General features: G+C 56.8%; 4 protein-coding genes across 20 annotated transcripts; 2 read left to right on the top strand and 2 right to left on the bottom strand.

Moving 5' to 3' along the window:
• Positions 1 to 1,876: 1,876 nt before the first annotated feature.
• Positions 1,877 to 5,882, bottom strand: LOC133514132 (227 kDa spindle- and centromere-associated protein). 2 transcript variants are annotated; one of them, XM_061845520.1, is made up of 11 exons: positions 5,511 to 5,882; positions 4,965 to 5,403; positions 4,353 to 4,424; positions 4,150 to 4,282; positions 3,985 to 4,070; positions 3,453 to 3,596; positions 3,284 to 3,379; positions 3,136 to 3,204; positions 2,941 to 3,053; positions 2,756 to 2,821; positions 1,877 to 2,588 (listed from the first exon to the last, which is right to left on the bottom strand). In XM_061845520.1, exons 2-11 carry the CDS (start codon positions 5,157 to 5,159, stop codon positions 2,504 to 2,506), a joined length of 1,059 nt encoding a protein of 352 aa, XP_061701504.1. In that variant the 5' UTR covers positions 5,160 to 5,403; positions 5,511 to 5,882; the 3' UTR covers positions 1,877 to 2,503. The 2 variants fall into 2 exon arrangements, with proteins under 2 accessions (XP_061701504.1, XP_061701503.1); XM_061845519.1 differs by having other exon boundaries at positions 2,941 to 3,056.
• Positions 5,883 to 6,026: 144 nt separating this feature from the next.
• Positions 6,027 to 10,540, bottom strand: mfsd11 (major facilitator superfamily domain containing 11). Of its 4 annotated transcripts, none has more exons than XM_061845512.1 (11): positions 10,256 to 10,538; positions 8,975 to 9,083; positions 8,848 to 8,903; positions 8,455 to 8,739; positions 8,289 to 8,347; positions 8,067 to 8,226; positions 7,862 to 7,905; positions 7,057 to 7,122; positions 6,663 to 6,969; positions 6,458 to 6,593; positions 6,027 to 6,282 (listed from the first exon to the last, which is right to left on the bottom strand). In XM_061845512.1, exons 2-11 carry the CDS (start codon positions 9,068 to 9,070, stop codon positions 6,118 to 6,120), a joined length of 1,374 nt encoding a protein of 457 aa, XP_061701496.1. In that variant the 5' UTR covers positions 9,071 to 9,083; positions 10,256 to 10,538; the 3' UTR covers positions 6,027 to 6,117. The 4 variants fall into 4 exon arrangements, with proteins under 4 accessions (XP_061701496.1, XP_061701495.1, XP_061701497.1 ...); XM_061845511.1 differs by having other exon boundaries at positions 10,260 to 10,537; XM_061845513.1 differs by having other exon boundaries at positions 6,145 to 6,282; positions 7,057 to 7,269; positions 7,862 to 7,960; positions 10,260 to 10,540.
• Positions 10,541 to 12,158: 1,618 nt separating this feature from the next.
• On the top strand, positions 12,159 to 18,835 carry sh2b1 (SH2B adaptor protein 1). Of its 2 annotated transcripts, none has more exons than XM_061845488.1 (10): positions 12,159 to 12,506; positions 13,895 to 15,567; positions 15,655 to 15,756; positions 15,836 to 15,927; positions 16,118 to 16,176; positions 16,257 to 16,403; positions 16,628 to 16,839; positions 17,376 to 17,550; positions 17,642 to 17,732; positions 18,160 to 18,835. In XM_061845488.1, the coding sequence occupies exons 2-10, from the start codon at positions 14,071 to 14,073 to the stop codon at positions 18,215 to 18,217; spliced, it is 2,433 nt and encodes an 810-aa protein (XP_061701472.1). In that variant the 5' UTR covers positions 12,159 to 12,506; positions 13,895 to 14,070; the 3' UTR covers positions 18,218 to 18,835. The 2 variants fall into 2 exon arrangements, with proteins under 2 accessions (XP_061701472.1, XP_061701473.1); XM_061845489.1 differs by having other exon boundaries at positions 12,163 to 12,506; positions 18,212 to 18,835.
• A 144-nt stretch (positions 18,836 to 18,979) lies between these two features.
• On the top strand, positions 18,980 to 26,596 carry LOC133514126 (suppressor of cytokine signaling 7-like). 12 transcript variants are annotated; one of them, XM_061845492.1, is made up of 10 exons: positions 18,980 to 22,322; positions 22,401 to 22,441; positions 22,543 to 22,641; positions 22,712 to 22,849; positions 23,484 to 23,596; positions 23,672 to 23,840; positions 23,905 to 24,033; positions 24,654 to 24,789; positions 24,868 to 24,988; positions 26,297 to 26,437. In XM_061845492.1, exons 1-9 carry the CDS (start codon positions 20,998 to 21,000, stop codon positions 24,938 to 24,940), a joined length of 2,223 nt encoding a protein of 740 aa, XP_061701476.1. In that variant the 5' UTR covers positions 18,980 to 20,997; the 3' UTR covers positions 24,941 to 24,988; positions 26,297 to 26,437. The 12 variants fall into 12 exon arrangements, 9 of the variants coding, with proteins under 9 accessions (XP_061701476.1, XP_061701474.1, XP_061701475.1 ...); XM_061845490.1 differs by having other exon boundaries at positions 23,905 to 24,032; positions 24,640 to 24,789; XM_061845491.1 differs by having other exon boundaries at positions 23,934 to 24,033.
• The last annotated feature ends 92 nt before the right edge of the window (positions 26,597 to 26,688 follow it).

Raw genomic sequence — 26,688 nt, forward strand, 5'->3', positions numbered from 1 at the left:
ATCGCAGCAAGGAAGTAAAACGCGAAAAGATGTATTTGCGTGACACGACAGAGGGATGCTGCCTTTGTATTCATTTTGGTCAAGAAATGTTGATAATTCGTGACCGCTTGCGTCATTTGTCCAACAGCAAATCAACGTGACGTCATTCACACGCGCCTGCAAAGGAAACTCTTGGTTTAAGCGAAACTATCAACAAAATGAAAACCACAGCGTGATTTTGAGAGAGAATGCAAAATAGGAGAAACAATGAAATAACTTCATTTGAAGCAGCCGAACTAACTACTCCTCCGGTTTCAAAGCGTCGCCTCCTCAACCAATCAGCGACGTTCTAGCACCTCTGCGTGTTGACGCGACCAATCAGTATCGTCGAGCACGTCGGTAGTAGTGACGACAGCAAAAAGTTACAAAATCAAGAAATAAAATGTTGCCCCGGTTCGTGGCCACGCCGGTCCACGCGTACACCAGACGAACTTCATCCATCGATCCATCCATATCTAATATCCTGTACTACCCAATAGCAATACACAAGCCAGACATAATTGAGGACGCTGCGGACTCGCCACGTGTCGCGCAAACATGGACGAACTTCGGCATTAAGTGACGATCAAGCAGTTGGCATCGACCGACGGAGGCGGCGACGAGCAGGCCGAGCAATTCTCAGCAGTTCCCGGCAGCTCCTCCAGGCGGCACAATGGCACTTCCAGGTCCCCTTTCAGCTTTCTTCACGCTATCCTATGCTAACGGCTAACAGTTACTTCAGTTCTTAAGTGCTTTTGTGTGTGTGTGTGTGTGTGTGGGGGGGGGGGGTGCTAGCTCAGCTGCGGCCCGACTAGCCTAGCTAGCTGCATATGTTTTTAGTTCAAGAAAAAATAGAACACGACATCGTACAGTTATGTTAGTTACGCGATGAGACGATCGAGACGTAAACGGCGGAACGCGCAAAATGTCTGCGGCTTCAAATGTGCTTCAAGTCGCTGTCATTGTTTAGACGTTTGAAGGGGGAAGCAGGACTCTCGTCAAAGTAAGTTTGTGAAAAGATGTTGCCCTTACTATTAACTATTGTCAGCACGGTGAGCGACACGTTTGCGCACCTGCCTCAAAGTTGCGAGGTCAGAGGTTCAAATTGTCGCTCGTCCGTCATCTTAAGCGCCGCGAGTGCGACGTCATCATTTTCCGGTGAGGTGATTGGCTGGCGTCAGTCACGTGACCCCTCCCGCCGGTGTCGCGCATCTTGATTTCTTCCTTTTGTATGACGTTGCTTTTGTATTTTGTTCGTTTTGGTGCGTGTCTGACCTTCTTGTCAAGATGGCCGCCTCCCGTTCGTATCTGTTGATTATTTTAAGCAGGAAAAGATTTCAGATTGACGGTGCAAAAAATGCATCAACACGCCTTGATGATTCTTTGGTGCCTAACATCGTGTTACGATTCATAAACGGCAATAATCACGTGTTGTCCTTCGAATGGAGGCAAAGTGCTCGTTTGCCCAACGTTGTCACGGAGACGGCGCGCGAGCGTTGCGGGACTCGCCCTCGTCGGTGCGCTGTTGTCCGAACCGACGGCCGGCGAAACCCGACGGGGTGATTGACAGCCGGCCCCGTCGGCGCATTGACCGGAAACGTTTTGGCGCTCTCGCTTGGATTTTGCCATTTCATACTTTTGCAGCTCTTTACAAACGTTTTGCAAACTCCTCACACGTACTTTGTGGGACATTGAGCAGAAATGCACAAAAAAAAAAAAAATCTCGTAACATTTAGAGAGTCCACTTTTTATCCTAAAGCTTTATAAATGATGTTGCCTCTGATTTTATTATTTGGAGTCATTGCCCCCCCCCCCCCCTCCCCCCAACACAAAGACGAAGGAAGATGATTGACGTTTTCCATCAAGCACTTTATTGACCTTGGAAAGATTCATACGAGGGAAGAGATGAATGAGCCCCCCCCCCCCCCTCCTAGAGGGAGGGGCCTACTCCCATGATGTCATTGGTGGCCAGGTCGCGACCCAGGAAGTCAGCGGCGACGACATATGGTGGAGCCCGAGAGTTCCTAAAATGGCCAGTAAAAGTCCTTCCGGGGACCGAGGGAAGGAGCCCAAACGCTGCCCCCGATCCTCGACCCTTTCCCGCCTCCCCAGGGACGTATCCGTGTCGTGGACTACGATGATTAAGCAAGGACAAAGGTGGCGTACTTCTTCATCAAGACGGGAGACTACATCGAACCCCGGCATTTTTGTCATGTTTACTTGGGGAACCCTCCCATCATTCTCGTGGAAGGCAAATATTGGCGTCATTTTGGGGGTTTTACAATTGCTCAGCATATTTTGTGAATGCAATCATATGTAGGTATATTCACGCAAATGAATGATCTCAAATAGAATTTTCAAAAAAGAAGGCCCCCTAACGACCCAGGCTACTCCTTCTCATTCCCAAATGCAACAAGACTTCCTTTGCACCAATGACTGCTTTCCAGCAACGGACTGGTGGCAAATTGGAGAGGCCGTTTTTCCCTCATGCGATGCGCGCCGTCCGTCCGGCGAGGCGCCGGCGGGGGGCCGAGGTCGCCCCGCCGCAGCTGCGGGACACCGGCGGGTACCTGAATGCGACACAGACGGCGCCCCCCGCAGGTCAACAACTCGAAGCATCAGGAAGAGTTTGCCTGAACTGTGTCAAGTCAGACAAAGGCCACGCCCCCCTCAAAAAAAAAAAAAAAAATTACAACGCTGCAGTATGCGCTTGCGTGTGTGTTTTGCAAGGACTCACGCTGCGTCAAGATGGCGAAGGACGCGGCGGTCACATGACAGGCAACGATGCGTGTCCAGCAGCTGTCTGCGCGCGCACACACACACAAGCACAGGAAGTGACGTCACGGCCGTGCGGCCATTTCTCCCCGAGCCACGTCCGTTTATGCAAAAAGGCAAAGGTGGCGCTCTGGGGTACCGACGTACTTCCTGACGCCGGCGGCGGTCGCGGCCTCGGCGTCACGCTGAGAATCTTCCGGGCTGCGCCGCCTCTCGCCGCCGCTCCTCCGGAGGTTCCTGCGCTCAGCTTCCAGATGCTTCTTCTGACACGGACGCGCACACACTGGCGTCACCCACCGCGGCGATTGGTAGCGGGCCGACGTTCCGGCGGAGGAATCTTACGACTTCGGCGTGAAGCGAGCTTTTGTCGGCTTTGTTCTCCTGCAGATGCTCTGCGGTCCTCAGCAGTTGCTACGGAAACCGCGTGACACTTTTTGCCACGTTGCGCGTGGTCGTTCAACACTTTAACGCGCCGCGTATGAGTCGTTACCTGGATGTGGACCTGTTTGTGTTTGTTGTCGTCATGGAGACGCCTGACGGCCTCTTGTAGTTTGTCGCACTCGCGCTGAAGTTTTGAGATGGACGCCTGCACGCACGCAGATACATGCACAAAATGTCCACACGCGTACGCACGCACCCGCGCAAAGTCGTTCGCTGACCTCGTGCTGCGGCCGCACGGCGTCGGCCATTTTGCGCTCCGGGAGAAGATCCGACTTCGCGCCGAGGGCGTGCGGGTCACGGCCTCGTTTGTCGGAGGTCAGTGACGACATCACGCGGTCGGCGGCCTCTCGGAGATCGTCGAGCTGAAGTCAGAGGTTGCGACCCCGCCCCCAAATTTCTGCAGCGCTCCTAATTATTGAACTTCATAAAAGCAAACCGGGTGTGGTCGGCCTTTTGCCCAGCACTCCCGCGACGCTTGTGAGGATAAGCGGCTCGGAAAAAGGACGATCGCGGTCATGTTTCAGGAGACGTCAGAAAGCCCCGTGACCGAAGAGAGCCAATCACGGGCGTCGTGTGTGGTGGAAGGAAGTCTCCAAAATGGAACTCCAATTGGAAATGGGACCCGTTTCCAATTCCAATTCCGTCCGTTTTGTCACGAATTGACACGGCGGTCACCCCCGAATGGCGCTCGTACGCGAGCTTCACCAACTGCACGACTTCTTTCCCGTACCGCCAACGCTCGCCGCTCACCTGCCGACATTCCCGGCTGAGGCGCTCGATGGCGTCCTCGTGGCGCCTGACGCGCTCGTCCAGATGTCTGCACGCTTCCCGCCGATCTGAACGGGAACACGACGAGAAATGACGCCGCGAAGGCGCGAGGACATCGCCGCGCTAAAGCCGAGAGTCGGACGTGACCCGCGTCGCGGACGAGCCGCCGCAGCTCGTCCACCTGCTCCCCGTCCGCCTTTCGCGCCTCCAACGCGTCCACGCGAGCTTCCAGCCGGACGCCGGCGTCCTTCAGGCCGTCCAGCGAGGCCGACGCCAGATCCTGCGGGCGCGTCGCGGCGGCTCGTTAGCGGGCAACAAATGCCGACGGGGCTTGTCGGGCGGGGACCTACCCGGTAGAGCTCCTCGCTCCGCAGCTTCGCGGCGGACGTCTGATCCCGGACGTCCTGCAGGAGCGTCAGGGCCTGCGGCGACAGCAAAGTCAGCTGATGCTAAACGTTTAGCGCCGGCCGACTAGCATGAGCCGGAAGGCTAATTAGCAGAGTGTCTGAAAAGTCACATTCGGTTGTTTTGGAGAAACGCTTCCCGCTGGCCCCACGCCGAGTGCGTCTGCAATAAAACAACATTTTTGCGGTGGGCTTCCAGCCAGGAATTTTGCAGCCCCCGCCTTTTATTTGCATTGCAGCCACATGTCGTGACAAAGGGCGACTTTCAACTCGTTCATCTTTGGAACGCTCAAAGACGTGAACTCTCCCATCCATTGTCTTCGCCACTTAGCCTCACGAGGGTCACGCCAGCGTCGGAGCCGACCCCCGGCCGTGTTGCAGCGGGGTACGCCCCGGACTGGTCGCTCGTCCGTGCGATTGCGACTCTTGGCCGGCGACCGGTTCGGGGCGTACCCCGCCTCCCGCCCGGGACCCTGGTGAGGATAAGCAGCTCAGGTATTGGATGGATCGACCTGACGCCCACACAACCTTGAGATGCGCGGGGAATTGGAAGCTGACCTGCGCCAGTCCGTCCTCGCAGGTCCGAATGCGATCCAGGAGTTCAGAACCGCGAGCCTGCTCGATTCCCAGGCGGGTGACGATCGCCAGCAGGAGCCGGCGCAAGGAACCCAAGTCCACCACGCCCAAGCGGGGGGTCCCGAAACTCAAATCCAGGAGATCCGCGAAGGTCACGTCGTCGTCGTCCCGCGACATGCTCAAAAACTCGACCGGTGCTTCTGCGTGCCGCGTTGGGGTCCGTCGTCGCTAGGCAACACAAGCGCTACAAAGGGCGCGCGCGTTGCCGTTTGCGTCCAGCGTCGCTAGGCGACGCGAGGTGCGTTCGGGTTCAATGTCCGCCGAGGCACCGGAGCAAAAAGCAGGAATGGAGCGTTCCGACTCGGCAAAGGCCACGAACTGAGCCGGCGCCGTCGGAAGCCACATTTGGACAGCGACACAACTAAACAAGGAAACGAGAAAAGATCTTTTGATGACGAGTGGCGCACGAGCGGGGAACATTTTTGCGCGTCTCGACCGGACCGTCCCGCTGGAAATAAACAAACTTACAATTGTTATTGTTTTGGATGTGAAATAACGGCGGCTGGGAAGTGTCGGCCTCCTGTGAGGAGTCTGGATGCGTGTTCTCCCCGTGCCTGCGTGGCTTTCCTCCCGCATCCCAAAAACACGCACTGGAAATTGCCCCCGTCGGTGGGACTGCTTTGTCTCCGTGTGCCCTGCGATTGGCCGGCGACCGGTTCAGGGCGTGGCCCTCCTGCTGCCTCATCCCTCGTCAGGCTCAGCGGCGAAGAAAATGGATGGACGGATGTGAAAAGAAATCAAGATACGTACAGGAGGAAAAAAAAAGTCACGTGACATTTTGGATGTGAAAATTGCTTCAGCCTCCCCCGCGCCCAAAAAAAGCTGGAAAGACAAGAATCAAGAGCACAATCGTGAAGAAAGCAAAAGGTAAGCAGAGCTGCAGGGCCCCACGTTTGGGGCTTCCCGCGCGTTGAAGTGCGTCGAGGCGCTTGGGCCGCCGGTCCCTTTTGTAGGCAACGACGTGACACATGAGCAAAGCCGGCAGAGTTTGTCCCTCCCGACGCTTTTATTTGATTTAGTCTTTGAGCTCAACATCGACTTTGGCTCCTTTTCCCTTCCCCCGAAAAATTCCCCATCACGCCTGGAGGGGTCTCGTCGGGACCGGCCCGCCGGCCTGCGCCCGCCGCTCGGCGGCCATGAAGCCGAGCGAGCCGGCGAAGCCGAGCGCCGCCATGATGAGGAGCTGCCAGCGCAGCAGCAGGAAGTTGCTGTAGAAGAAGGCCAGCGCCGCCAGGATGGACTGCGGAACACGGGAGACAAAACGAGGTCAACGCAAACCTGATTTTTGGAACCGGAACCGGCGTTCGCGTTTGCTCGATTTCGCAGCGCGACGGGCGAAGGACCGACACCGAAATCCTCGCTCGACCGCTCGCGTCCGGGCACCACCAAAAAGGAGGGAAAGGGGAAATTCCCACCTGGATGAACTTGAAGACGGCGAAGGCGGGGGCGCTGTCGTCACGGAAGATGACGCCGATGATGCTGAGCAGCTGCGTGTTGAAGCAGCTGTCGCCCAAGCCCAGCAGGAAGCTGCACAGCAAGGCCACGCCCACGCTGAACCGCGCACACAATTGCAAAATTCTGAAAATCCCGCCACAACACAAGGGCAACGTGTTGTATCACCTGGGGCGGATGAAGGCGCTGAGCCGCGTTCCCTCCTCGGGCGCCAGCGGGGCGTCGTCGGGGATGTTGACGAAGATGAGGTAGAAGGCCAGGTAGTGCGCCAGCAGGCCCAGCAGCACCACGGGATTGCGGCCCACCCGCCCGCCGCCGCGCTTGTTGAGCACGCCGAAAGCGGCCCCGCCCGCGATCTCGCCCAGGCCCACGCAGATGCCCGACAGGCCGATCAGGCTCTTGGCGTCCGGCCCCAAGCCGCCGGTGGCGCCGACGCACGTCCCGTACACGCCGCTGTAGAACGTCAGCTCCACGCCTGCCGGGACACGCGCGACCACGTCACGGCTTTTGCGGCGTGCGAGTCACGGGACGCGGCGCGGCGGGGCGCGGCGCGGCGCATCACCTGTGTAGGCGATGGACAGGCTGAGCAGCGCCATCTCCTTGGTCGCAAACATCCTGCACGCCTGCACTGCGGGGACGAATGCGGGTGACGTCGTTTATCGCAGGTGGCTCGGGTGTCCCCTTCCGGCCCGGCCCGCCATACTCCGAAGGAGGAGGACGTTCACGGGCTTTAGCGTCAGCCGCGTCACGTGACCCAGTCGGCGGGTGCGCTCTTCTGTTGTATTTCGTTTGCGTTTAATAACCCTTTCCGTCTTACCTCGATCCCAACCACCCGTTAAGATCTCAATTAATTGCAACCAGCGGCGGCAGGTTGTTGACTCGAGCGGAGGGGGTGCCGTTTTGCAACTGAAGCCATTTTAGCTTCTTTTATGAAGTGAGAAATTCGGACACTCTCGTCTTTTCCGCACGGAGGGGGTGCCGTTTTGCAACTGAAGCCATTTTAGCTTCTTTTATGAAGTGAGAAATTCGGACACTCTCGTCTTTTCCGCACGGAGGTTTACCGTTTTGCAACTGAAGCCATTTTAGCTTCTTTTATGAAGTGAGAAATTCGGACACTCTCGTCTTTTCCGCACGGAGGGGGTGCCGTTTTGCAACTGAAGCCATTTTAGCTTCTTTTATGAAGTGAGAAATTCGGACACTCTCGTCTTTTCCGCACTCTTTCCTCTCGCCTTGCGCTCCGTCGGTATGGAGGAAAAATAATGGCCACAAAACGTGCGAGGGAATGAATCATCTACCCGCAAAAATCTGCCACACGCTACACGGCGATATCGCGAGGGACGAGCGCGCTGCTCCGCGTTTGTACGTACCGAAAGCGTCCACGGCTTGCGAGCAGATGTGCGAGTGAGGCGGCCTGCCGAGAGAACAAGTGAGTTGAGCAACTTTCTTTTAGGCAAAGAATTCTCAAGCTGTTGAAAAAGAAAGCAGGACGACTTTCAAAGGAGAATTTGAGGATCAAAGTCGGTTTAGGATTGAAATCCAATCATTTGACGCTCGTGCTCCTCATGTTCATACCAGCTCGGGCCGTCGCCGGAGTCGGACGGCAGCAGCGGGGAGTCCGGACGGTCGGCGTGGGCCGGGACCTCCGCGTCAGGTGTCCGGATGAGGAAGAACAGGAAGCAGCCGGCCAAGCCGATGACCGTCAGCGAGATGAAGACCGTCTGCCGGTCCTTGTCTGCGCGCGCACACCTGCCGTCAACGCCGACGACGTCGCCGCGCGATGTTGCCGCTTCCTACCTGAGATGCGCTCGTGGCCGCGCCACGCCAGGAAGATGTACGCGTTCCCAAACAGTAAGCTGCCCGCACACACACAGACACACACACACACACGTTGACAAACTCTTTATGGCGTTAGTTGAGCGAGAAGAAAGGGAAGGACGACGGCCGAGCCACCCGGCCTCACCTGCACTGCAGCAGCGCCCAGAAGACGCCGCTGTTCCTGCCGATGGTGCTTCGGTCCGAGTTGATGGCCAGCACGTTGCCCTGCGCCGTCCACAGCACGGCGGCGCCCGCGCCCACCAGCGCCGACGCGGCGTAGAAGCTCCACGTGTACGGGTACACGAAGACGGCGATGTAGGCGCTGTACAGCAGGCCGCTGAAGAACATGGACAGCTGCGGACCCGCCACCGCCACCACCGACGGCGCCAGGAGGTTGGACGCCGAGAAGACGCCGTAGATGATCGCCATGCTGCGCGACACGTCGGCTTGAAGGTTTGGAAATGAAGAGGCCCGTGCCTCGAGCCGGGGACGGACCCCCGCGGCCGACGGCACTTCGTCAGGAGCGCGACGCGCTCACCTGGTGTAGCCGCTGGCGTGGAAGCTGGTGCTGTTGAAGCTCTTGAGGACCGTTTGCTGCGAGAGCCGAGACGGGTCAGAGTTAGCGGCGGCGCCGAGCGCGGGCGGGCCCCGTGGACCCCCCTAACCTCGATGTTGCCGCACGTCTGGAAGGCGGTGAAGATCAACATGAAGGCCACGCCCAAGACGACGATGTTCATCAGCTTCTTCCCCTCAGGACCCATTTTCGTCGAGCATCTGACGACGACAAGCAAAACTTGCAAACGCGTCCGTCCGTGACGCGCCCGCCTCTAAACTAAGGATGGTGGGTCAGCGCTCGCTCGTTTCAATTGTAATGGACGCCATGACAGAAGATTGCGAGCAAAGGCGCTTCACTCCAGTGGCCAACAAACTTGCGCCTCAAAAGTTTGGTTAGCATTTCAGATAAAACAAACAAAAACGACAAAAGCAAATGAAGATTGGCCAAGCCACAGCCGGCTGGAGGTTGCCGCGCAGGCCAATTGTCGTCGCGATGCCGTTGGCCACACAAACGTCAACAATTTAGCCCAACGTTACTTGAACGTTATCCGTGCGCTAAGACTGCAGCTCTGCTTAACCTTTTGGCTTCCAAAGTGGTTCTTTTGCTCCGGAACTTGTCCAGACGAGCTGACCGTGTCATCGCTTATTGGTTTTTTTTTTTTTTAATGGTAATCGGCCAAAGTCCGATGAAGCAGTAAACTTAAAGACATAGCTAAACATTGACTTGATAACGAAATTTGTCCTCCCTCGACGGGCGGGCAGGGACGCCAAACGCACAACCCGTTGAAAAGTGACTTTTCTTTCATAGCCGACGTCGGATTGCCGTGACGTCACTTCCCCTTTTTTTGTGGACACAAACATTCAAAACGGCTTTTTAACGTCCTTCGCGCTCCAAACTAGCAGTTGCGGCAAAGGTACTGACAGTATGTAGTGAGCTGAAAACTTCTGGAAAAAGTCTCATTCAACTCCTTTATAATAAGCCCAAAATGATCAAGTACACCTTTTTACTGTCAATGATATGTAATGTACTTTTGCCTGAGGCGGTCATGCTAGCAAACAAAATCCGGTAAGTTGGCTAACAATAACACCTTGTATTTGTATCAATGGAGAATTTTTCAAGCCAGAAGCTTTTTTTTTTTTGTTTGTTTTTTAGGCTGGCCCAAGACAACCCATTGGCCACTGTAGGAAAAATTGTGAATATACTTATCACACAGGTCCTTCCAATAAAGACCATTCAAAACTCCAAAATAAGGCCGCGGATGGGAAATATCACGCTCAGAGTCGTCGTCAGAAGACCGCCCAACATCTCGACTACGTCTTCTAAATCCCTTTTGACAACGTGAAGCGATGAAATCTACTCCTCATAATTCCCGCCGCTGCAAAGGACTCACTCACGGATGAGGCGTCGGTCGGGTTGTGGACAATTGGGTTGAAATGCGCCGCTATCTCCTCTGAGCACTCGTCATGGCTCACGTCGACATTTGGGCCTAAGTCCCCGCCGGCAGAAGGAGAACCGGAAACTTGGAAATCATGTGCGTTTGAGAAGACCTCGGCTGACTAAGGCGTCAGAAACCCAGCAGCAAACGACAGACGTATAAACGGACAGCGAGTGGGGCCGCCATTCTGCGGCAACAGCCACACGACATGTAGATCTGATTTTCTGTTGCCCGCCCTCAAATTTCCGCTTCCGGGTTAAAGTTTTTGGGCCGTTATTCCAAAAGTCAAATATTCTCAATAGTGGTGTCGGTGTGGTTAAAAAGACATCGAAAACGTTCGCATGTCGTCGATTGATTGACGGGCGGGCAAAGTTGCGGCTGCCTGGCCGCTGTGCTTGAGGCAAGTTCCAAACAATATTTGACATTGGAAAAAAACCAAAATGACACGGGCTAAGTGCAACTTTGCCATCTAGTGGAAAAGCATTTCATTGCTTTGCCTCAGCCCGTCCTTTCACCCGCTGTGCTTGAGGCAAGTTCCAAACAATATTTGACATTGGAAAAAAAACAAAATGACACGGGCTAAGTGCAACTTTGCCATCTAGTGGAAAAGCATTTCATTGCTTTGCCTCAGCCCGTCCTTTCACCCGCTGTGCTTGAGGCAAGTTCCAAACAATATTTGACATTGGAAAAAAAACAAAATGACACGGGCTAAGTGCAACTTTGCCATCTAGTGGAAAAGCATTTCATTGCTTTGCCTCAGCCCGTCCTTTCACTACGGTAGCCTGGAAGTGCCAAAACGACGTATTTAAAAAAAAAAAAAAAAAAAAGCTGAACCATTTGCGTCAGGAAGGGCATCCGACGTTCAAACTGTGCCAAACAAATTTGAGCACTCATCTGAGATGACTCGCTGTGGCGACCCCTAACGGGACAAGCCGAAAGAAATCGATTTCATGAAAGGCTCCCATGCCTCCGTACAGCGATCAAGAAACTCAGCACGGATAGGTTTGAGTGACGCACTCAGACAGACAACCGTCATGTCGACATTTAGAAATGACAAGGAGCAAAAGCTGAACCCTTTCATTTCATAAGTGCTTCGTTCTCTTTTGCCGCTTATCCTCACAAGGGTCGGCGCCTATCCCGGTTGTCGGCGGGGCGCACCCTGAACTGGTCGCCGGCCAAAGGCGGCTGTTCAACCCTCGAGCGCAAGTAAACGTTTCCGTCGGGCCGATTTGGGACAATCGGTCGGCACAAGACGGTTTGAGTTGATCAAAACTCCTGGCATTAACCCTTTAAGAGGTCAGAATGGGGTCGAGCACCTCAGCCTCCGGAAGACATATTTTCATGTTCCGAAGCCGCCATCTTGCTGATTTGCTTCTGTTTTCCGGACGTCGTTTGTCAAGATTGGTGGTCGGAGAAGTTGGCCTCTTTTGGACCTGATTGAGCGGGGAGGGCCGCACTCATCTTGACCCGGTCGAAGTGACAGTGCTGAACTTTCTCCATTTCTTTTCCGACCAGTCAACAATTGCCAATCGTCAAAAGTCTTCTGACGTCACTGTTGAGCAAGGCATCGGGCAAAGCTTCTTGACGGGAGACAACGCTTGTTTTCTATTGGCCAGAGCGGCTTTGAGCCACAACTCCCGTGCTTGTTGGCTCTCGCAGGCTCTGTCATTCAAACGAGGAAAACCTACAAGTGTCTGTGTGAAATGAATTGAAATAGACTCACTTTATTCGCGTGATTCATGTCAAGATCAGAGCACATTTTCAAAGCAGAAATTCCAAACTGGCGCTTTTAGGTTAAGACTGCAGATGGACAAACGTTTGTCTTTTTTTTTTTTTTTTTGCTGTCATTGAAACTTGATTGTAGTTCGGAGTAGAAGTGTTACCAACACGTGAACACAAAACGGACGTTTGTCTGACCAGTGCTGCCTGTCATCGGCCAGCGTGTGAGGTTGCACTCTCGCTGGCTCTCGCGAGAGTCTCCGCTGCTAGCGTCTCTGCTCTGGTCCCAATCTTGTTATCCAGCAACAAGACGAAGACGAAGAAGAAAAAAAAAAAAAAAAGAAGAAGAAGGAGACGACGACGACGACGACGAATCCTAACGGGACCCCAACGGGCCGCTATGCGTCCCGTACCTCCGCGGCGCTTCCCTCGATAGGGGTCGGCTCGACCCAGCTGACGGACGCCTATGCCGGGATGCAATTTGCAGGTAGGCGCTTGACCGCCCGCCGCCCGCCGCCGCCGCCGGAGGTTTGTCAATAGCAGCTAGCTAGCTGGCTAGTGGCTACAATGGGGGCGAACGCGGCTGGCGTCTTCGCCACAAAACGTTCAGAGGAGCTCCCGCTTCTAATGCGACACTCTGGGAAACGTCTTGAAAGACAACAACGCCGCACATCTCGTCTCTCGGGGCAAATGCGACATTTGAGGGACATTAAGATGGGATTTTTTGCAGAATGATGAGCAAAACTCTCCTTGTTAGCGTTAGCCAGCTAAAGTCATGCTAGCGAGTGCAGTATTTACCTGCTCGACGGAGCTGCATGGCAACAAAAAACGTCAATGAACGCAATCATCCAAATCGGAGTGATAACAAATTTTCTGCCGTTACGTTTTGCTATTAACATGATTGACATTTATTACCTGATACACTTGGCTTGTGAGAGGCATAAATAAGTCAAAATTGACTAATCGATACACCAACTTTCGGAATAAGTTACTCATCGGTTTCAAAGTGGTACAATTGAGGGTTAGGGTTAGGGCTAACCCTCACCCCATACATCAACTTTCAGAATAAGTTACTCATCGGTTTCAAGGTGGTACAATTGACAACTAAAAGGGCATTATTTTGATGATCAATTCTTTGTTTGGACTCCTTCTTGAAAGTCCCGCAGAATTTCAGCCTTGTTCAATGGACGATGATGATGGCCGTGAAAGCATCTGCTTTTACTTTAGAGAATATTTTTGCTCATTTGTCTGACCAAACCAGTAACGAAATTGCTTATTTATCCAGTTTGAAATAATGTGATGTTTTCTAGCGAAGGGATGGAAACTAAGAACCGTTTCTCGAAATTTGATTCAACACAAAGATAAGCAGTCGAGACCCGATGGGAATTTGAGCCGTCACAGTTGAATCTTGTTCGAATCCACGAACCTGTGGGGAGTTTGTCACATGCTCGAGCGATGGCCGCAGTCCCTAAAGTGCAAATGTCGCTACAGATCCGGAGTTATTGCTGTTAGCATTCTCGACAATGATTCATTTATCAAATCTGTGCGTTTTCTTTGCCGCTTATCCTCACGAGGGTCGCGGGAGCGACGCAGCCTGTCTTAGGCGTCTACGGGCAGGAGGCGGGGTACACCCTGAACTGGATTATTTTATTTTGGCTGGGGGAGATGTTTTGATGCATGAACGACAATTCAATTCAACTGAGTTGGTTGCTTTGCTTTGCAAGTAAATTGAGCTCCAAGTCGGTCGTGGGACCAATCAAACTTGCCCCGCCGCGCTTTTTTCTTTGCGTTGATTGCAGCAACCTCACATACATGGATTCAAATCACTTCATTGATGAAAAGAGCTGATTTTGTGCGATGGTGTTTGTGCATCAGGATGTGGTCTCACAGGCGTCGCCGAGCCGTCGCGGCCCGAGCGTGGCGAGGAAACGCGGATCATGTAGCCGGACGGCGTAGGCTCCCATGATGCATCGCGGCCCATGAGCGTCGGGCTCGCCACTGGCCTGTAAGCGATCGGACGCGCTCGCGCGCTGGTCCGATTCGGCGGGAGGATGAACGGCTCGCTTTTGACTCCGCCCAGCCCACGGGCCGCTGACTCCTCTCCCTTGCCCCCGTCGCCTTCCCCGTCGCCCTCCCCGCCGTCGCCCTCTCTGCTGCCTCTGTCGCCGCGACCGCCCCCCCTCCCGCCCCTGGTGAGTCCACCGCCCCCGGCCCACCCCTCCTCCTCGCTTTCGGACACGCCCACGCCCTCACCCTCGCCCTGCCTCAGCTGGACTGAATTCTGTGAGCTTCACGCCCGCGTGGCGGCCGGTGACTTTGCGCGGCATTTCCGGGCGTTCCTCTTGGAGAACCCGCACTACTCGCCCGACTCGGCCGCCGCCTTTTGCCGCCGCTTCACCGACCGCTTCGTCCGCCACTTTCAGAGCGAACTGGAGGGGGCGTCGCAGCTCGGCGGGGAGGAGCCGGTGAGCTGGGCTCCCCGGTCGGATGCCAACTCCCTGGAAGAAGAGGCCGCCTCCCCCTCGTTGGCGTCCGAGGGGGGGGGGCCGCCCTGCCCCTGCCCCGCCGCGAATCCGTCGCGGCCCGCCTGCAAGCCGGCGCCCGCTCGGCTCCTGCTGGACAGCCGCAGCGGCGACAGATTCCAGGATCCCTACGCCCACGGCCAGGTCCTGCCTCCGTCTTCGTCGTCGTCCTGCTGCTCCTCCGTGGGCGGCAACAACGGCAGGCGGGCCGCCGCGGGCGGGAACGGTGACGCTCCCGCCGAGGAAGAGGAGGACGGCTGGCCGGGGGCGGAGGCGGAGCTGGACGAGCGGGAAGCGGAGAGCGGCGAGGCCGACTTCCCCGACTCCTCCCGCGCGCCCCCCTCCGGCTCTAAAAACAAAGTGAAGAAGCGCTTCTCGCTACGCAGCGTGGGGCGGAGCGTCCGCGGGAGCGTGCGCGGCATCCTGCACTGGCGGAGCTCGTCCAGCGAGTCGGTGCCGAGCCCGCTGCCCGCCAGCTACAGCTACACCGCGGGCGTGCAGGACGCCGGCCCGGCCCGGAACGCCGCCACCCAGCCGCCCACGCCCACCTCCTCCATGCCCGTGTCTCTGTCCATGCCCCTGTCCCTGCCCCATTCGTCCTCGTCCTCTCTGCCCCCCTCGTCGTCCAGCAGCGCCACCTCCCTGTCGCACTCAGACGCCGCCCGGGACCGCCGGCGGAGCAACGGCGAAGGCGGCGACAAGGACAAGTGGAGCCACCGTCTGGAGAAATTGCGACTGACGCGCTCCCCGCCCCCCGTCCTCACCTCCGTGCCTCCGCCCGGGAAAGCGGGACGGCTGGTTCGGGAAGGCGGGGTGAGCGTCAGTTCGTCCAACGATGAGCTGAGCGGCGGTCACGGCTTCCCGGGGTTCTCGTTCGCTCTCCCGCTTCACGGCCCCGACGACAACAACGTGCCCTGGAGGGGCGGACGCTGGCACAAGTGTCGTCTGGTCTTCCGGGAGCGGGAGCGGGAACGGGAAGGTGACGGGGGGGAAGAGTACTACTTGGAATTCTTCATCCCGCCCAAGGTAGGACGACGACCGAAATGCTGAAAATATTGATGATGATGATGATGATGATGACGCGAAAGCCCCCCTCCTCCCGGGTGTCATCAGGCATCCAAACCGCGGCGGACGGTCGCGTGCGGCGCCATCGTCGACGTGAGGAGCACGACCGCGCTGGAGGTCCCCGACAAGGAGAACAGCTTCCTGCTGCAGGTGAGAAGTCCACGCGTGAGCTTTTGGAGGTTTCCCACGGCAGCGGCGTCATTTGTGCCCGTCCGTGCTCGTTCCTCAGCTTGAGGGCGGCGTCCAGTACGTGATCGAGACGCGGGACGCCGTCCAGATGAGGGCGTGGCTCAGCGACATCCGCAGCAGGCTCTGTTTCAGGTAAATTGGTTGGTGCGGGCGTCCGGTCACGTGTCGCGTAATATGCCACTTGTGCCATTCGGCCCGTGGCGCATCGAAACGCAACGGTTTGAAGAGCACTTGCATTTTTACGCGGCCTCGGTTGTGACCTGCGACTCTTTGTACCACGCTTAACGCGTGACGTGCCTCCTCGCATCCGTGTCACCCGCAGCGGGCGGGAAGATCTCGACGGCGGCGCCCACCCGGACGTCGTCGAGCGTCTGTCTCAAGGTGAGCGTGGCCGACGCGCCGGGTACGCGTCGCCGCCCGCCTATCGCTTGACACTGCTCCCTCTCCCGCCGCCGCCGCAGCGTGTTACGGCGGCGTCGCGGGCTCCCCCCCTCTCACGGAGCCTCTCCCCCCGGAATTGCCGCCCCGAGCCCCTCTGGACGAATCTGATGCGCGCATTTTCGGCGGGGGCGGGGCCGGGGCCGGCCTCGGTACGCCGGACGCGACAGGTGAGGACCGTGCCCCCAAACGTGAGGCGGGTCTTCCCCCGCACGTTTCCGAAACAACCCATTTTGTAAACGAAAAAGATTTTCAAGGGCATCTTTGAGCTAAGTGTCCTGCAGGTGAGTGATGATGCCGGTTTTCGCCAGTCACCGCTGCCCTCCGGAGGCTTTGAGACGGCTTCGGCCGGCGTGACGTTTGTGATGCGCTAACGACCCCGCTCCCCGCGCAGGCTCCTTCCTGTTCTCCGAGGCGACGGCGGGCGAGGCTCTGGAGCACCCGCTCAGCGAGTGCCAGTGGTTCCACGGCACCCTGTCGCGCCTCAAAGCCGCCCAGCTGGTCCTGGCGGGCGGGCCGGCGAGCCACGGCGTCTTTCTGGTACGGCAGAGCGAAACGCGGCGCGGCGAGTACGTTCTCACCTTCAACTTCCAGGGGAAGGCCAAGGTGAGCTTCTTTTGCTTCAAGCACGTTTTCATGAAATCGGTCGCGTCGTCTCCAAAACGCAAGCACGCTTTCATTCCTACGTTACGAAATTGCCGTTTTGATCGTGTTTTGGTTCAGATCAAGGAGATTCGTGGCCCTTTTTTGGGGGGTTTCATTTTTCACTTTTACAAACAAATGCTCTCAATGACATTTGTGTTTAGAAAATTGAAATTGTCGCAAGTTTAGAGAGTAAAAGCAAAATATTGCGCTCCTCAAATGGACATGGTGGGTACAGAAAGTATTCAGAACCCCCTTCGATTATGTATGCATACGTGGTAACAAAAGTCATGCTTTTTTTTTTTCAAGATGAATGTTACAAATTTTTACACCCCAAAATTGTTTTAAAGGTTAAATTGTCATCGCACATGTATTAAAGAAATGGAAAACTATTGCTTTCAAATGAAACAGTAGAAAAAGGAGAATGTTGCATGTTTCATTTTCAAATTGAAATATCACATTTTTCATTGAAAGAAATGCATTTTTTTTCAATTCCTCAGCACCTGCGTCTGTCTCTGAACGAGGACGGCCAGTGCCGCGTGCAGCACCTTTGGTTCCAGTCCATCTTCGACATGTTGGAGCACTTCCGCGTGCATCCCATCCCGCTGGAGTCGGGCGGCGCCTCGGACGTCACGCTCGTCAGCTTCGTGGGCGCCGCCGCCGTCCGCCAACCGGGTACGAGCCGGACCGCTCCGTCTTCGTCCCGCGCCGCTGCCCCTCCCGCTTCTGACGCGCTGTTGTGTTTGTCCGTCACTCGTCCTCGCAGGCCGCGACAGAGCGGGCAGCCGGCCCACCGTCTGTGATGTCATCACCACACGCCATCCCGACTCCCCATCAACACCCATCTCTGACTGTGTGTAAGTGACTCGTGCGTGCGTGCGTGCGTGCGTGACTCAATGTGTCGGTAAGCGACTATAATAATGAGCGTGTGCGTGTTTGAGTCAAAAGTCTACATCCACATCGCTTGTCTGTCATTGGCTGATTTGTGTCAAACTGAAAATTGTAATGGGGGGGGGGGACCGTTAAGAATCCCACACAACCACCAGGTGGCGCCAACGCTCCATGTAGGAAGCAACCCTTCCTCGGCGTGAGATTTGACTGTTTCCACGACAACCGACAACCTGCATGACACCCAAGATCGCAGCTCGCTCCCATTCGCTCCGTCTCACCCCCTTTTTCATTTCACCATATTTTCACTTTGCAGGGCCTGACCAATTAATTGGTCTGATGATTTAATTGGCTGCTATTGGTTGCAAATCTTTTTTTTTTTTACATTCGCAATAGATGGAAAGCTAAAATGGAACAAACAATCAAACAATTTCCCCCCCCCAAGCAGACTTGACCAGCAGACCCCGTAGCCCCCCGCAGCCGCCCCCCCTGCCGCCGGGACGCCCGCCGCCCCCGACTCCGCCGCAGGAGCGAGGACGAGAGTCCGACCCGGAGGCGACGACCGTGGCGGGAAGCGGCGACGCGGTGGAGGAGCGGGACGACGGGGACAATCTGCCGCGCCAGCTGGAGGCGGCGGACGGAGACGAGACGGAACCCGCGTGGGCCCCCCGAGCCGTGGACAACCAATACTCGTTCTTCTGAGGACGAGCTGGACTTTTTTGTCGTGAGGGGAGCGGCGCAACTACGACAAGTCGGAACACTAAATGCAGGCGGGCAACGCGGCACGAGACGGACGGACGGGCGTCGACGGCGGCTTTCCAGGCTGACTGAGCGCCGCGTACCTCGCACGACCGGACCGCCGCCCGACCTCCACGACCACCTCACCCGAGGGCGCACGTGGTGTGTGTGTGTGTGTGTGTGTGTGTGTGTGTGTGTGCGCGCGCGCGAGCGGCCGCTCGCTTGACTTTTCTGGTAAAGGCCAGCCAACGCAGGCCTCTAAAATTGTCTGTAAAATATCAAATCATAATTCATGAACTCTTCTCACCAATAAATAGCATTTGTGTTATTGAAATGTTTCTTAGGGCAAGTGAGGCCACGGCGAAACCTTCAGAACGCCATCCCGCTCACGCTTCCCCAAGATACGGAGACTCAATATGTCAGCATCTTGAACGGGCGGGCAATGCGGTGGCCATATTGGAAGGGGCAACATTTCCACTCGAGGCAAATCATGGACCTTGAAATGAAGTCGCAATTGCACTTATTTTCTTTATTGATATTCATGTTTTGTTTTTTTGCCAACATGCGCTATTAATATCTCCGTTAAAAGAAAAAAAGCTTTTAGTTTTTCTAACCTGTGAGACTTTATCGCCATGTGCCGGCATCTGTGTGGTCTCGCAGGTAAAAATATTTGGGACGCGATTTTGTCATGAAAATGGAGCCGCATTGTGGTTCCGCTGAGTGTCGTTACGATTGAAAATATCAAAATGTTTTTTTTTTTTTTTTTTTTTTGAGGCGCCTCAACCCGTGAAATGGATGAACTAGCCTTGGAATCCGGGGAAATGCATTTCTCATGTTTGGGGCCACAAAAATGCTTTCCATATTGCAACGTAACCATTGATGAAACGTTGGTACAGATTCGAACCAAAATCATCAAATTTGATAGACATGATTTGCCTTTGTGGGTCGCATTGTTGCATACTTAACCGGGCTGCAATAGCGCACCGACGTGTTTGGTCTTCTGTTTATTTGTATCTGTGCTGTTACTGTACTGTTTTTTTTTTTTTAAGCAGATATCTCCAAAAGGCCCCCAAAACCATAATTTCCTCCAGATTCCTGCCGTCTCGCACTTTGGTGGTTTTGGCCCTTCCGACCCAAATGTCGTCCTCTTGCCTTTCCAATTGTTTCAACTTTGCCAGCCCAGCAGGCGCGTCCAAAAAAAGAAAAGTCGAAGAAGGCGACGGCCACTCGGGGCTTCCTCACCTTGACTTTATGAAACGTTGCACCACATCGGGGAATTGTTCTTTCTTTGCAGTGCGGCAGACTGGCGACATTTGAAAAGCTGCCCATTTTTACACTTTCCAATCTCTTGCTGAGAACGGGAATAGAGAAATCTTCTGCCGGGCCCGGAGCGGGTCGTTTAGCACCGCTCGGGGCTCGCCTCCGATCCTCATCAGGTTAAATAGATGTGACAATGTGTGACGGCGTTCACGTTAACAGGAGGTTATTGTGCACGGTTCCCGAAAACGGGCCGACCGTCGGCGTCATCCGGAGCCTCGGTTGGCATTTTTTTTTTTTTTTAAACTCCTGACGGCGTGCGCGCGCGCGCAAACGGTCAGTCTTGTTCTGGCTCTCCTCGTCGGCAACAAAAGTATTGATCTTAGTTTTTCCCACATGTCTTTGTGCCTTTTTTTTGTTACCGGGGTGCAAGCGCCGCCTCGTCGTCGTGGTCCATTCGGCAAAATGGAAACTTTTCTACTTGTGCCTTTTCTCCGCGGTCTCGGTTCCCCTTTGCGCTTCTTCTGCTTTCTGTCTCGCAACTCTTTGTGCCTTTTCTGCCACTTGTCGCCGGCGGGACCGTCGCTTGTCGAGGGTGGCGGCCGTGCGCCCCGCTTGTTAGTTTCAGGTGCTATAATAAATGGATTGATTCTAAGAGAAATATCGTGAAATGTTAGCACGCTGTGTCATTTGTTCACACTGGTACGGAGCAGTCACACGTCGAATGGACCGATGAGGATTGAAAGTACTAGCTGGAAAAATTCATCCATTGCTTCTCTAAAGCGGCTGTCCCGGACCTGCGAGAATCCGGCCACACCTTGACCGGGTCGAAGATGACGTAGAAACAAACGACCGTTCCCGTTCTCGTTCAACCAAGCGGCGAGGACCCGCAAACTCCGAAGCGGTCGTCCAACGTTACCGCCCCGTAAAGACGTTCTCGTGAGCTGACCTTGAGGTCACATTTAGGCGAAGTGGCTCCGACCGGGACCAGTCTCGCGCCAGGACAATTTGGTGCTCTTCAGTGATGGTGACCTGCCGAACGAAGGCACCCAAAAGAAAAAAAAAAGTCCAGTTCAGTCCAGCGCCCCCCCCCGAACCCGAACCGACTCGGTCCCCATGACAACTGCGCAGCTTTCCATTTGCTGACGATATGACGCATCGGGAGAAGCGGCAGGGAGCACGGACGCGCCCGGCGCGTGACCGCGGAATGACGCAGACGCCTGCGCACGCGCGCCGCCCATGTTTTGTCGGCTAGCGGCTAGCTTAGCTGGCGTCGTCGTCGTCTTCCTCCTTTCCGCTTCCTCCTCTCGGGCTCGGTTCCGCGGGCATGTCCTCGGCTCGCCGCCCCGCCTCGAGCCTCAGCCGACGATGAGCGACCAAATGTCTCCCGACTTCGTGTTGATGCGCCTCCTCGTCTCGGCGGCCGAGTACGAGCACCTGGAGCACCTGGAGCACCAGAGGGAACGCGTCACGTCCGGGAAAGGCGGCTTGGATGTGGACTCCGGCGGGGCCCCGGCGGGCCCGGGCTCGGCCTCCCCGCACTACGGCTCTCCTCTGGAAGGCGGACCGCTGATGTCGGAGGCCCGACCTGACTCCGAGGACTCGTCGCTGCCGGCGGAGGAGGAGGAGGACTTGGACTTCCCCGGGTCGACCGGCTCGAGGGCGCAGCTGATGGTGTTCCGGAACCGGATGTTGGACTTTGGCCTGGAGCAGCCCCCTCCCCCGGAGAGGAAAGAGACGCGGTGGGTGGACTCCTCGGAGTCCGCTTCTGGTTCGGCCGGCGACGCGCAGGAGCGGGACGTCCGCTTCGTCCCGTCTTCCGACGGAGGATCCCATCCGTCCGGGTCGGTCCTCTGTCACCCACTTGGTAAGTGGTCCCCGCTGAGCCTGCTGGAATCCCGGAGCAATCGTAGCGCCGCCGCCGGCGCTTTCGACCCGGGACCGGACCGGGTAGGATGCAGGGAAGGCGACGACAGGGGGGCGGCCCCCCTCCCACGCTGCTCTCGTCTCCTGGCGACGGGGCCGGGCGAGGATCCGAGCCAGACCAGCGACGCCCTGCTGGTCCTGGAAGGTTTGGGGGAGGACGGAGGTGCGGTGGAGGTGGGGACGTGTCGGCGAGCGGGGCCCGTGTTCTCCAGCGGGACCCTCAGCGGGCTAATGCAGGAGGTCCACAGACTCTCCGGGGTCTGCCCCCGGACCGGCGCCTGTCTCCGAGCCGCCGCCCCGGGCCCGGCCCCGCCGTCGCCCGCCCCTGAACCGCGGCGTCCCCCCCGGCACCAGTCCCGTTCCCAACCTCAGAGCCGCGCCACCACCCCCAAATTAGGCCGTTCCGCCTCCCCCCGGATGGTTCTGGAAGGGGACCCGGGCGGTGACAGGGTGCCCTGGGGCAAGCCCGGGAAAGCGGGCTCCCTGAAGCTGCGCCTCAGTAAACTCTTCCGGACAAAGAGCTCCTGCGGGGGCGCGGGGGGCCTCCTGGACAAGAGGCCGTCGCTCACCTCGTCGGACGCGTGGGGGTCGGCCGGACTGTGGGGGTCCGCCTGCGGCGACGCGGAGGACGGCGGCAGGTAAGGGGCGGGTGGGCCGGGGGGGGGGGGGGGGGGGTCGCCGTAGTCGCACGCTAATGCCCGCTTCCCGTCGGCCAGGCCGCAGACGCCCACGCCGACGTGCACGCCGCCCTTCACCGGTGAGCGCAGGCAACGCGTGAAATCGTAACCGCTTCTTCTTCTGTGACGTCACTTCCCGTCTTCTCCGTCCGTCCGTCCGTCCGTCTGTCTGTCTGGGAAGGTGAGACGGTCTCCCTGGTGGACGTGGAGATATCTCGGAGGAACTGCCTCCACCCTCCGACTCCTCCGCCTCCGCCCAGACGGAGCCTCAGCCTGCTGGGTACCGTTTCCTCTTTCTGGTCTTTCTTCCTCTTCCTCGCCGCTCATCCGCGCTTCTCTCCGTCCCTCAGATGATTTGGGGGCCCCCCCTCCACCGCGGGTCCCTTCGTCCGAGCGCTTCGGCGGGTCGTCGATCCGGTCTCTGCCCCCCCGCCCGCTGGGCACGCCTCCCCCCCTGAGCGCCGTCCAGCACAGCCGGAGTCTCAACGGTGAGTCGGCGTTTGGCCAAAGTACTACAAAGAGTTAACGGGAATGTCAGCGCAAGTTTACTAAATCGAAGGTCAACTCTTGTGGGGGGGGCACGTGGCTCGGTTGGTGGCCCACCGACCGAAGGTTTGCTGGCTGTGGCGGAAATCCCGACTGTGACACTCTTGAGGAAAAGAGAATATCGCCTCCGATACGTTGCGGGGGTCCCCAAAAAATACAAATATCCAGGTGACATCTTCTCATGAAGGTGGCACAGTAGAGCAGTTGGAAAGGGTTGGCCTCGCAGTTCTGAGGACCCGGGGTCAAACCCAGACCCGCCCGCCTGTGTGGAGTTTGCACCCCCCGTGCCCGGGTGGCTTTTCTCCGGGTGGGCCGTCCGCTTTTCCGGTGTGATTGTGACCGCGACTCGACTCGTCGTCTGTCTTCGCGTGCCCCCCGATCGGCCGGTTCAGGGCGGACCCCGGCCGCCTCCCGCGACCCTTGTGAGGATAAACGGCTCAGAAAATGGATGCACGTTGAAATGAGACGAGCGCAACGTCAATGCGGAGGCTCCTGAGAATGGGGAATCGTCCTCCGGTCGCACAAGCGTGTCGCCGTGTTTATGAGCTTGCGCCCCCCCCCGTCGTCTCTCCTCAGATTCTTTCCTGCGGGGGCCGCCCGGGCCCGTCCCCCGCCACGCGCCGCCGCGCCGCCCGCCGGAGCGCCCCGACGGCGGCAACTTCACCAACAGCCTCCGAGAACTGGACAAGGTCGGGCGGTCGGCGGGCGACGGGCGACGGGCGAGCGGCATCGGTTGTGAACGTGTGCGTTTGCTCGCCGTGCAGTGCGGCTGGTACTGGGGTCCCATGACGTGGGAGGACGCCGAGGTGAAGCTGAAGGGCAAAGCCGACGGCTCCTTCCTGGTGCGCGACAGTTCCGACCCTCGCTACATCCTCAGCCTGAGCTTCAGGTCGCAGGGCGTCACGCACCACACCCGCATGGAGCACTATCGAGGTAACGCTCACGCCCGGCGTCGCTACGTCGGGCCGGCTGTGACGGGCCGTCCGTGCCCCCTCAGGGACCTTCAGTCTGTGGTGTCACCCCAAGTTCGAGGACCGCTGCCATTCGGTGGTGGAGTTCGTCGAGCGCGCCGTCGCCCACTCCGAGAACGGAAAGTTCCTCTACTTCCTGCGCTCCCGGGTTCCAGGTAAGCCCGCCGGACGCCCGACGTGAATAAGCCTTCGCCCGCCGTATTGAATGTGGAAAAGTCGCGTCATTTACAGCTAATTCGGTAGCCAGTGAAAAAGGCAAACTTTTTTTTTTGGTTTAGAAGACTTTCTTCATTTCAGGTCATTAAGTACCATTTATAATATTGATGATATTCAATTAGTAATTCGCTGCCATTGGTATTTGGTGCCGGTTTGTTTGGCTTGAACCATTGGCCGGCAACCCGTCGGGGGCGCCGCGCGAGCTAGCCCGAGGAGAAGCGCGACGCAAAACGGCCGCGTGGGTGTTTGCGTGTCGCCTGGCAATCCTTCGACTTTCCTGGGTTGGGAAGGGAAAAATCGGCTCAAAAAACAGAATCTGGAAATTTGGGAATCTGCTCCCAAGTTCAAAAATCGGCCAGCCCGGGAAAATGGCGCCGTTCTCCGTAAAACGTCCGGGATGGGGAAACTTTGTTTTGGTCGCGTTGGTCAGTCTCTGGAGCTAAAAGTGTCGCATGGCTACGAGGCCCGTTGTGATATTTTGGAGCGCGTTTCACGTTTTGAGTGAAACGCGCTCCAATACGGCGGCCCCCCCACCCTACGCCTACGGTTGCGTTCGCAGGTCTGCCGCCCACGCCGGTGCAGCTGCTGCATCCCGTGTCGCGCCTGAGCAGAATCAAGTCCCTGCAGCACCTGTGCCGCTTCCGCATCCGCCAGCTGGTCCGCGTGGACCACATCCAGGAGCTGCCGCTGCCCACGTCAGGCCGCGCCCGCCGCACGTCGCTCAGGCGGATGGGCGGCGCGCTCGCTGACCTCGCGTCTCTTGCCGTCCGCAGGCCGCTGATCGCCTACCTGCGCAAGTTTTACTACTACGACCCCGAGGAGGAGGCCGGCGACACGCCGACGTAGCGAAGGGCGACGCGTCGTCCAACGCGAGTCGGAGCGACGTCGCTCCTGGTACGTCGGCTTCCCGGAGCGTCCTCTCAAAGTCTCCCCGCGGGTCGGAGCGCCGCATCGCGCACGTATTTGACGGCGGCTCCTCACGGGTCGTAAGGCTCTCGTTCTCCGGCGTGTGCTCTTCCTTTTGGCCCGTTCTGCGTTCATTTTGTCACGGAGCGCAACATTTTGTGGCTCCAGACGGCAAGCGGCTAATGTTGCCGAAACGGGCCATTTGCGCCAGTCCCGCGGATCCGATTCCCGGGGAGCGCTCGATGCATTCCGCTCGCAGGTCGTTTGTAAATATTCCGCCTAAGCCTGTCACAGGAGTCGACGTGAGCACAAACGAAGACTTCTGTCGCCGTGGGGGGGGGGCACAGCATCGAAATGTCCGCTAGTGACGTCTCCGCCAATCGGACGACACGAGAAAGTCACGTGACGTCAGAGACTTTTCGGCCTTGTGTGGCGGCCGCGTTGGGATTGCCGACGGCGCCCGACTGGCGTTCACGCAAAAACGGCAGCGTTTGTCTGCCCGGATGGGCGGTTTAGACAAATTCAAGGATGTTTGATTGTAGTTTTGGACGTGCAACATCAGAACATTTTACTTCATGTATATTTTAGTTGTTGTCAGTACGTGAGTCATAATTGGACTTTTGGCTGAAGACTCCTTTCAACTCTTACTCGTGACCTGACAGTCAAGAATCCCAAATTTTCCAGCCACGACTCGCTCGCTTGCCGTTTTTTTACGCGGAAAGCCACATTTTGGCTCACGCTGTCATATTGGTTGCAATTTCGCCACAACCGATGAGGCGCACCTTCAGTCGTCAGTCGGTAGGACTTTACGGACGTTAACGTCAGCTGGATTAAGCGACGGAGACCCGTTAAGGACGATGTCACAACGCTGACCTCAAATTGGGAAAATGGCCAATAAAAAAAAAAAAAAAAATCCAAAATCTTGTCGTTAATATTTTTTGCTTTTCAAGTCCGGCGGGCGTCGGGTCCAGAAGGACGCGAGCCAGACGGGAATGAAGCAAATTTCATTTCGATCTGCAATTTCTCCATCAACTTGTATTTGAGTGGTGGTAGAAAAAAATTAACATTTTGCCTTCAGTCTTCCATTTTGCTTCATTGATGTTCAAATAAAATGGATGCTTTTTTGTTTTCATTTGTTTATGCTTTTTGTGTTTTCCAAAATCCATCACATTGCCTTTGCATCAATGAAGCCCCCCCCGCCCCCCCATTCAATTAAAAAGCCTCAAACCGTTTTCCTCTCCACGGTCCTAATTGTTGTTGTTGTTTTTTTTTGTTTGTTTTTTTGGGACGCGACAGGATGAAGTTGAAGCCGGCCAGCCAATCGGCTCCCTCGCCGCGCGGCTCCTCTGAGTTCCGCCGAGGTCGGCGGGAGAACAAGAACCGCTCGTCTTCTTCCGCCGCCCCCGCCGCCGTGTTTTGGCGAGGACGTTTTCCGTCGGATCCTGGAAAATAAAAGCCGTTCACGGGACGCTGCCGCCGTGCGGGAAGTTGACGCGGTCGCACGTGAAAGAATCCCGGCCAGCGACGCTCGGGACGCGGGCGGGGCCTCCGGGCGCCGACGAGGACGTCGCGCGTCCGTCGTCATTGTGAGCTGTCAATAAACGTGGGCGGGGCTCCTCTGCCCGCTTCCAGTTTGTGTGTCGACGAGCGTGTCGGTCTCTGGGTCAAAGGTCAGGTTAAAGTGTAAC

The sequence above is a fragment of the Syngnathoides biaculeatus genome, chromosome 16, assembly GCF_019802595.1.
Source record: "Syngnathoides biaculeatus isolate LvHL_M chromosome 16, ASM1980259v1, whole genome shotgun sequence".
NCBI classification, from domain to species: Eukaryota; Metazoa; Chordata; class Actinopteri; order Syngnathiformes; family Syngnathidae; genus Syngnathoides; species Syngnathoides biaculeatus.

Excerpts from the sequence above, each read along its gene's own strand:
- mfsd11 (XM_061845512.1), bottom strand. The coding sequence starts at position 9,070 with ATGGGTCCTGAGGGGAAGAAGCTGATGAACATCGTCGTCTTGGGCGTG. Across the intron at positions 8,348-8,454 it reads TGGGCGCTGCTGCAGTGCAG|CTTACTGTTTGGGAACGCGT; the intron begins GTGAGGCCGGGT and ends GTGTGCGGGCAG. Across the intron at positions 6,283-6,457 it reads CCGTCTTCAAGTTCATCCAG|TCCATCCTGGCGGCGCTGGC; the intron begins GTGGGAATTTCC and ends CGTGTTCCGCAG.
- LOC133514126 (XM_061845490.1), top strand. The coding sequence starts at position 20,998 with ATGTTTTGTCGGCTAGCGGCTAGCTTAGCTGGCGTCGTCGTCGTCTTC. Across the intron at positions 23,841-23,904 it reads CCGCATGGAGCACTATCGAG|GGACCTTCAGTCTGTGGTGT; the intron begins GTAACGCTCACG and ends GTGCCCCCTCAG. Across the intron at positions 24,790-24,867 it reads CAGGAGCTGCCGCTGCCCAC|GCCGCTGATCGCCTACCTGC; the intron begins GTCAGGCCGCGC and ends TGCCGTCCGCAG.
- sh2b1 (XM_061845488.1), top strand. The coding sequence starts at position 14,071 with ATGAACGGCTCGCTTTTGACTCCGCCCAGCCCACGGGCCGCTGACTCC. Across the intron at positions 15,568-15,654 it reads AATTCTTCATCCCGCCCAAG|GCATCCAAACCGCGGCGGAC; the intron begins GTAGGACGACGA and ends GGGTGTCATCAG. Across the intron at positions 15,928-16,117 it reads CGCAGCAGGCTCTGTTTCAG|CGGGCGGGAAGATCTCGACG; the intron begins GTAAATTGGTTG and ends TGTCACCCGCAG.
- LOC133514132 (XM_061845519.1), bottom strand. The coding sequence starts at position 5,159 with ATGTCGCGGGACGACGACGACGTGACCTTCGCGGATCTCCTGGATTTG. Across the intron at positions 4,425-4,964 it reads GCGAGGACGGACTGGCGCAG|GCCCTGACGCTCCTGCAGGA; the intron begins GTCAGCTTCCAA and ends CTGTCGCCGCAG. Across the intron at positions 3,597-3,984 it reads TCAGCCGGGAATGTCGGCAG|CTCGACGATCTCCGAGAGGC; the intron begins GTGAGCGGCGAG and ends CTCTGACTTCAG.